The sequence below is a fragment of the Mandrillus leucophaeus genome, unplaced genomic scaffold (genome assembly GCF_000951045.1).
Source record: "Mandrillus leucophaeus isolate KB7577 unplaced genomic scaffold, Mleu.le_1.0 Scaffold335, whole genome shotgun sequence".
NCBI lineage: Eukaryota > Metazoa > Chordata > Mammalia > Primates > Cercopithecidae > Mandrillus > Mandrillus leucophaeus.
Window position 1 is genome coordinate 1,195,695 of NW_012103532.1, and position 9,066 is coordinate 1,204,760.

The 9,066-nt window shown below is 42.7% G+C and overlaps 1 protein-coding gene across 1 annotated transcript in view; it reads left to right on the plus strand.

The window, feature by feature from the left end:
* The window catches only part of GAPVD1 (GTPase activating protein and VPS9 domains 1), a 118,474-nt gene that overhangs the window by 22,503 nt on the left and 86,905 nt on the right, over nucleotides 1-9,066 (plus strand). Inside the window, exon 3 of the mRNA XM_011988700.1 lies at nucleotides 8,623-8,839. Within this exon, the coding sequence (XP_011844090.1) occupies nucleotides 8,655-8,839 (185 nt within the window). The 5' untranslated portion in view covers nucleotides 8,623-8,654. The remainder of the gene's footprint in view (nucleotides 1-8,622; nucleotides 8,840-9,066) is intronic.

The window sequence follows — 9,066 nt, forward strand, 5'->3', positions numbered from 1 at the left end:
CAGGCTGGAGTGCAGTGGCGTGATCTTGGCTTCCAGGCTTAAGCAATCCTCCCACCTCAGCCTCCCAAGTAGCTGCGACTACAGGCGTGTGCCACCACACCTGGCTAATTTTTGTATTTTTAGTAGAGACAGAGTTTCACCATGTTTGCCGGGCTGGTCTCAATCTCCTGACCTCAGGTCATCCACCCGCCTCAGCCTCCCAAAACACTGGGATTATAGCCTGTTTTTGAGATGTGACAAATTTCCTCAATATGTTATAACAACACAAGTGAATTTAAATTTGTTTGGAGTGTTTTACTTTGTATAGAATTTTGTAGTACCCTGAGAGTTCAAAAAAAAAAAAAGTTTACCCAGGCGTGTAATCCCAGCACATTGGGAGGCTGAGGCAGGAGGATTGCTTGAGCTTAGGAGTTCAAGACCAGCTTGGGTAACTTAGTGAGACCCTATCTCTGCAAATATTTAAAAATTAGCCAGGTGTGGTTTCACATACCTGTAGTCCCAGGTACTCAGAAGACTGATGTTGGAGGATCACTTGAGCCCAGGAGGTCAAGGCTGGAGTGAGCCACAATTGTGCCAGTGTACTCCAGCCTGGGCAACAGAGTGAGATCCTGTCTTTAAAAAAAAAAAAAGTCCCGAGAATCACTGCTACAATTACAGAGAAACTTATTTGAACATTAATTTTGGTGTGGTAAGCCTGCTTATATTTAAATTTAAATAGGAGAAGTGGGTACTTGCTTTTTTTGTTGTTGTTTTTTGAGACGGAGTCTTACTCTGTTTGTCCAGGCTGGAATGCAGTGGCATCATCATGGCTCACTGCAAGCTCTGCCTCCTGGATTCTAGTGTGCAACCTCCGCCTCCTGGGTTTTAGTGATTCTCCTGCCTCAGCCTCCTGAGTGGCTGGGATTACAGGCACCTGCCACCATTCCTGGCTGATGTTTTTGTATTTTTAATGGAGACAGAGTTTTACCATGTTGGCCAGGCTGATCTTGAACTCCTGACCTCAGGTGATCCACCCACCTTGGCCTCCCAAAGTGCTAGGATTACAAATGTGAGCCACTGCTCCAGGCCAGAAATCAGTACCTTTTACTTTTTCTTTTTCTTTTTTTTTTTTTTTTGAGATAGAGTCTTGCTCTGTTGCCCAGGCTGGAGTGCAGTAGCGCGATCTCAGTTCACTACAACCTCTGCCTCCCAGGTTCGAGCGATTCTCCTGCCTCAGCCTCCCAAATAGCTGGGATAACAGGTGCACACCGCCACACCTGGCTAATTTTTGTATTTTTAGTAGTGACGGAGTTTCACCATGTTGGCCAGGCTGGTCTCGAGCTCCTGACCTCGTGATCCGCCTGCCTCAGCCTCCTGAAGTGCTGGGATTACAGGCACAGAAATGGGTACTTTTAAAGTCCTTACTCTGTGCACATTATGAGGAACTCAATGTTGAATCAGACACGATTTGTACTCTAGAGCAGTGCTATTCAGTAGAACTTTCATCGTTCTATGATGGTGGAAATGTCCTATGTCTGCATTGTCCAGTGTAGTAGCTGCTAGCTACATGTGGGTCCCCAGTACTAGGAATGGCATCTAGTATGACTAAGAAACAGAATTTTAAATTACATTGTTTTTATTAAGATATAATTTGCATACCATACATTTTGAATTTTAATTTAAAATTTAACTTTAATTTAAACAACCATATGTGGCCAAAATATTGTACAGCACAGCCCCTAGAGTCTTTAAATCTATTGTGGGAGGGTGATGGGATGTAAACATGTGAAATGTAAGTTAGTAAAATATTTAAATAACAGGGCAATAGCATAAGTGTGCTGCAGGACATGTATAGTTGCCAGATTAACAGCACAGGTCAGGTGCAGTGGCTCACTACTGTAATCCCAGCACTTTGGGAGACTGAGGTGGGAAGATCTCTTGAGCCCAAGGGTACAAGACCAGACTGGTATCGCCTCTACTTAAAATACAAAAAATTAGCTAGCAGCATGCCTGTAGTTCCAGTTACCTGGAAGACTGAGGTGGGAGGATCACCTGAACCCAGGAAGTCAAGGCTGCAGTGAGCCATGATTGTGCACTGCACTCCAGCCTGGGCAATGGGAGTGAGACCCTGTCTCATGCCAGAACAGAAGCAAAACAGTGCAGAAATGCAGGAGCATGTGAGACACCAGCAATCAAGGAAAGATTAGTGTTTGGCATATCAAGTAAGATATTTTTATGAAGTCAAAGGTTCATACAGTGTAGCAATGGAAGGTGGCCTGGGAAGATAGTTTGGGACCAGATTTTAGAAGGCTGTACATGTTATAAACCTAAGTAATCAACTGTTTTCCTGAAGGTAGTGGGAAGCCACTGAAGATATCTTAGGCAGAACAATAATATAATTTTGATGGCAATTTAGATGTATTAATGTGGTTGTGTGTTAAGAAATAATTGAGACAGATTGGCCTCAGGGATGGAATGGAAGTTCAGATGAGAGAGACTGTGTGAAGAATGCTGGCTGTCAACAGGCAGCAGTTGGTCAGAAGATTTAAAAACAAAAAAAGAGGGCCGAGCGCTGTGGCTCATGCCTATAATCGCAGCACTTTGGGAGGCTGAAGCAGGCGAATCACGAGGTCTAGAAATTGAGACCATCCTGGCCAACACGGTGAAACCCCGTCTCTACTAAAAATACAAAAATTAGCTGGGCGTGGTGGCGCGCCCCTGTAGTCCCAGGTACTCGGGAGGCTGAGGCAGGAGAATCGCTTGAACCCGGGAGGTGGCGATTACAGTGAGCCGAGATTGTGCCACTGCACTCCAGCCTGGGCGACAGAGCAAAACTCCATCTACAAAAAATAAAAAAATTAAAAAATAAAAAAAAAGAATACCGCTGGAAATACAGCAAGCTGCTTCTTCCCTATTGGAAGAATGGTATTGAGCTATTAACAGAGGTAAAAAAGTTTCTAAGGAAAACAGTGGTTTTAACATAGTTGAATTTAAAGTTGTGAAAGATTATCTGAGGCATATTTCTGAGTGACAACTGTAAAGAAAGGAGTGCCTCTAGGTAGATCAATATGGATTTATGAGTTTTTCATGTAGACATCAGGGTAATAGCAATAGTGTACTGACTGTATCACCTCTCACCTGTGTGACCTTGAGCAAATCCCTAGGCCTCAATTTTCTTAGCTGCAAAATACCTATCTTGGAGGGATATTATGAAAACTAAATGTGCAAAGTTCTTAGACCCATTCCAGGCACAGTTTTCAGTTTATAAACTGTTTTCTCATATGATAGTTGTGATGAATAACCCCTCCGTATGGAGGTGTCAGCACCTTGTATTTCCTGCCTTTTAACTTCTCTGGAATTTGCCATGTTCTTTCCATTTCCCACTGTCATTTCTTGCCTATCAGCAATTTCTTTGTCTCTCTTTGTCTATTCCATCCCCACCTCCTCATACTTTTCCTTGGTACCAGAGACTTTATGTAGTGAAATATAAATTTAATTGTGTTAATCGCATTTAAGCCTCTTCTCCATTGCATGCAGTGCAAAGTTCGTTTTTGTTTTTTGTTTTTTGTTTTTTGAGACAGGGTTTCACTCTGTCACCCAGGCTGCTATAATGCAATGGCATAATCGTGGCTCACGGTAGCCTCAATCTCCAGATGTCAGGTGATGCTCCCACCTCAGCCTCTTGTGTAGCTGGGACTACAGGCACCCGCCACCACACCCGGCTAAGTTTTGTATTTATTGTAGAGATAGAGTTTTGCCATGATGCCCAGGCTGGTCTCGAACTCCTGGGCTCAGGTGACCTGCCTGCGTTGGCGTCCCAAAGTGCTAGAATTATAGGTATGAGCCTCTGCGTCAGGCCCAAGTTTCTTAACTCTGAGTTTTCTATGCCTTCTGTCTGTGTAGCCTTATCTCTTAGTATACACTTTCTACCTTCTTCCTCCATCCCCACTCTTAACTGCACAAACATACACAGCCCCAAACTGTAATAAGCCATGTGTAGGTCCCTAAATAGACTTCATGTCATATATATATGTATAGGCATGTGTTTGTGTGTGTGTATATATATATATGCCTTTGTTTGGTTGGCTGTTTCTATCCAGAATATTCTACCCCCACCTCTCTGGCAAATAGTTTTTTTTTCCTTTTTTAGACAGAGTCTTGCTCTGTTGCTTAGGCTGGAGTGCAGTGGCGCAATCTCGGCTCACTGCAACCCCCACCTCTTAGGTTCAAGCAATTCTCTGTCTCAGCCTCCTGAGTAGCTGGGATTACAAGCGCCCACCACCATGCCTGGCTGATTTTTTTGTATTTTTAGTAGAGATGGGGTTTCACCATCTTGGCCAGGCTGGTCTTGAACTCCTGACCTCACGAGGAGTCATGAGGCCGCCTCGTACCTCCCAAAATGCTAGGATTACAGGTGTGAGCCTCTGCGCCTGGCCACTTTTTTGTTTTATCGTTTTTGCATATACTTGTCTTTTAAGACTAGGTTGAGGAATCTATTTCTTCAGTCATTCCTTTTATTTTTGTCCTTACTCTACGTTGTGTAGACTTGTAGCGTAATACTCATTATGCTTTGGGGCAGCCATTTGCTTGCATGCCTGCCTCATTCTACTAGTTTAGAAAGTTGTTGAGGGCACAGTACTAGGTTCTCTCCTTTTTTTGTATTTCCGGTACCTAATATGTTGCTTGTGTCAGGCACAGAATAAATTCAGATTTTTGTCAATTTTTTTTTTTTTGAGATGGAGTTTCGCTCTGGTTGCCCACGCTGGAGTGCAATGGTGCAATCTCACTTCACTGCAACCTCTGCCTCCCGGGTTCAAGCGATTCTCTTACTTTAAGCCTCCTCAGTAACTGGGATTACAGGCATGCACCACCACACCCAGCTAATTTTATATTTTTAGTAGAGATGGGGTTTCTCCGGGTTGGTCATGCTGGTCTTGAACTCCTGACCTCAGGTGATCTGCCCACCTCGGCCGCCCAAAGTGCTGGGATTACAGGCGTGAGCCACCGTGCCTGGCCTTGTCCACATTTTATACATGAAAAAAGGTTAAGAGGTTATGTATTATATATTCAGGGCAACTGAACTAATTAATGAAGCATATAGGTCATATAGGTTGTTTCTTTTTTTTTTTTAGATGGAGTTTCGCTCTTGTCGCCCAGGCTGGAGTGCAGTGGCACAATCTCAGCTCACTGCAACCTCTGCAACCTGGGTTTAAGCAATTCTGCCTCAGCCTCCTGAGTAGCTGGGATTACAGGCACCCACCACCACCCCCAGCTAATTTTTGTATTTTTAGTAGAGATGGGGTTTCACCCAGAACAGCCAGGCTGGTCTTAAACTCCTGACCTCAGGTGATCCACCCGCCTCAGCCTCCCAGAGTGCTAGGATTACAGGTGTGAGCCACCATGCCCAGCTGCATTTAGTAGTTAGCCTGGCCGCATATAGTAGTTGTTTTTTTTTTTTTTTTTTTTTTTTGAGACACAGTGTCACTCTGTCACCAGGCTGGAGTTGCAGTGGCACAATGATCTCGGCTCACTGCAGCCTCCACCTCAGGACTGCTTTCATTAACTATGATACTTCTCATAATTAAAACCATTAGAGCAATGATTCTTTTCTTAGCCTGTGGACTTAGAGCCCCCTAGAGGGTGTTAAGAGTTCCCACATGGAAGTCTACAAAGTCACACATGCATTTTCTGTAGGCTGAATTAATAAGAGTATATATGTCACCATTTAAAAAAATGTACACATATGCCTTTGTGACTAATTCAATAGGAAATCATCTTGGTGAACTAGACATACTGATATCTTTTCAGAGGAAAGCAATATGGAAAGGTATCTCCAACAGTGGAGGAGATTAGAATAACAGCTTTGCATGGTTTGCTGGGGAATCAATAAGGTACAAGAAGGTGTTTTTTAAAAGCAGTTAAATTCAGGTTTCACAGTAATACTTGAAATTTTCCTAGTCCTCAGTAGTTCATTCAAATAAGAGGAGAAAGTTTAAAATTGCAGAAATCGAAATTTTAAATGATTAAATCTGTTTCTCTCAATGAAGGTTGCTTCAAGTATATTTCTAGCTGCTACCATAATATTTAATTCTTAATGAGAAATTTTTTTTTTGAGATGGAGTTTCTCTCTTTTCCAAGCTGGAGTGCAATGGCATGATCTCGGCTCACTGCAACCTCTGCCTCCCAGGTTCAGGCGATTCTCTTGCCTCAGCCTCCCGAGTAACTAGGATTACAGGCATATGCCACTATGCCCAGCTAATTTTGTATTTTTGGTAGAGACCGGATTTCTCCATGTTGGTGGTCAGGCTGGTCTTGAACTCCTGATCTCAGGTGATCTACCCACCTCAGCCTCCCAAAGTGCTGGGATTACAGGTGTAAGCCACCGTGCCCGGCCTTTTTTTTCTTTTTGAGACAAAGTCTCACTCTTTTGCCTAGGCTAGAGTGCAGTGGTGCGATTTCAGCTCACTGCAACGTCTGCCTCTTGGATTCAAGTTTCTCCTGTCTCAGTCTCCTGAGTAGCTGGGATTGCAGCCACCTGCCACCACACCTGGTGAATTTTTGTATTTTTAGTAGAGACAGGGTCTCACCATGTTGGGCAGGCTGGTCTCGAACTCCTGACCTCAAGTGAGCCACCTGCCTTGGCCTCCCAGGGTGCTGGGACTACAGGCGTGAGCCACTGTACCCAACCTAAGAAATTTTTTGCTAACTTGATGGCTGTCTGCTGCCCGGACACACAATATTATGTTTTGTTATCTGTGCCACAGGTATTTCTGTTGTTGATTTAACATTTGTGATATGGCACAAATTCTAGGTTCAAGGGCATAGCTTAAATAATAATGCTGTAAAATATGTGTGCTATTTGTATCAGTTTGTTTAGCTACTAGATAAATAAGAGTAGTAAGATTTCATTTATTACTTTGGCAAATATTTATTCAAGTCTTGCTATGAACTAGGCCTTCTCCTAATCCCTGAAATTACAGCTGTGAGTGAACAAAGCAAACAAGGCTTGGCTCTGTTGTCACTTACCTTCTAGTGGGGAAGCCTTGCAATAAGCACGGTTAACATGCAGGTAGATACCTGTAAAATAATGCTAGATAGGGGCAGTGCTTTTTTTTTTAAAGGCCAGAAGAGGGATTAGGAAGTTATATTTTCTGTTTTAGAAGGAATTGTCTGAGAAGGCCTTTCTAAATACATGTTTGAGTGGAGAGATCTGAATGGAATGAAGATAGCGGATAACCTTTCAGAGAGAGGCCAGCAAATGTGCACACTTTCAGAGAGGGACATGCTTGGCCTGTTCAAGGGACAGCTAGAAGGTAGGTGTTCTGGAGCTGTGTGAACTAGGGTGGGATTGTAGGAGAGGAAATTGGAGAAGTAGCCGGGGGTAGATCTTGTAGGATCTTCAGATTTCATTCTATCATGAAATAAAGCCTTTGGATGGTTTCCAGTAGGGGAATAAAGTAATAAAGTGGTCTGACTTAAGTTTTGTTTTGTTGGTTTCTTTCTTTCTTTCTTTCTTTTTTCTTTTTGAGACCTGTTGCCCAGGCTGGAGTGCAGTGGCATGCTCTCGGCTCCCTGCAACCTCTGCCTAACAGGTTCTAATAATTCTGCCTCAGCCTCCCGAGTAGCTGTGACTACAGGTGTACATCACAACACCCAACTAATTTTTGTATTTTTAGTAGAAACGGAGTTTCATCATGTTAACCAGGCTGGTCTCAAACTCCTGACCTCAGGTGATCCACCTGCCTTGGCCTCCCAGAGTGCTGGGATTACATGCGTGAGTCTCTGCGCCTGGCCGTGATCTGACTTTTTAATTCACTATGCTATGTAGAGAACAGACTTTAGAAGTACAATAAAAGAAGCAGTGAGATCACTTAGGACGTGGTGATTACACACCTCGTAGTGAGAACTGATGTAATTAGCAATGGGGGGATGGCAGGAATTAGTAGTCAGATTTTAGATATATTTTGAAGATAGAATCAATAGGATATTTTGATTGTGATTAGAAAGAGTACAGTCAAGGATAAATCTGGGGTTAACAAATAGACATTGTATTTGAGGATATACACAGGGTTTACAGCAGCTATCTCTGAGCTGTGGCCTTAGGAGTGAGCTTTTTTTCTTTTTGCTTATCTGTATTTACCAATTTTTCTACTGAACCTATAATACTTCTGTAGTAAAAAGATAGAGATTATTTGAAAATTAGAGTTAAAAGTGGTATCAAATGTAACCTATTTTTTTTTTTCTTTTTTTTCTTTTTTTTTGAGAGTGATTCTCGCTCTGTCACCAGGCTGGAGTACAGTGGCGCAATCTCAGCTCACTGCACCCTCTGCCTCCCGGGTTCAAGCAATCCCCCCTGCCTCAGCCTTCTGAGTAGCTTGGACTACAGGCGCGCGCCACCATGCCCGGCTAATTTTTTGTATTTTAGTAGAGACGGGGGTTCACCATGTTGGCCAGGATGGTCTCGATTTCTTGACCTTGTGATTCGCCCGCCTGGGCCTCCCAGAGTGCTGGGATTATAGGAGTGAGCCACCGTGTCTGCCCAAGTGTAACTTAATTCTTAAAGTGTTCTCCTATCCCTTTTGATTTTAGAAAAGAGCTTCAGTGACATACATAAACTTTAAATATTTATCTTTTTACTCTTAGTGATCAGTCTTTGAGCCTTTCCTACACTGAAGATGGTGAAGCTAGATATTCATACTCTGGCTCATCACCTCAAGCAGGAACGCTTATATGTAAACTCTGAGAAACAGCTCATTCAGAGGCTCAATGCAGATGTACTTAAGACAGCTGAAAAGCTGTATCGTACAGCATGGATTGCGAAGCAACAGAGAATCAATTTGGATCGGCTTATCATAACCAGGTAAAGAAATGATTTTCAGGTTTTAAATTTTGTGAACCACTCTGATTCTGTAAATAAATTAGTAACTGTAAATAAATGAATCTATTTCCAACAAAGTACATTATTTAAGATAATTTTACATCAACGTTAAGGTGAGTCTTTGCTTATAATACAGTTTATTTTGATTATTAAATAACTTAGGCACTGTTATAGAAAATTATAACTTAAGCATTGACTTTTTTTTTTTT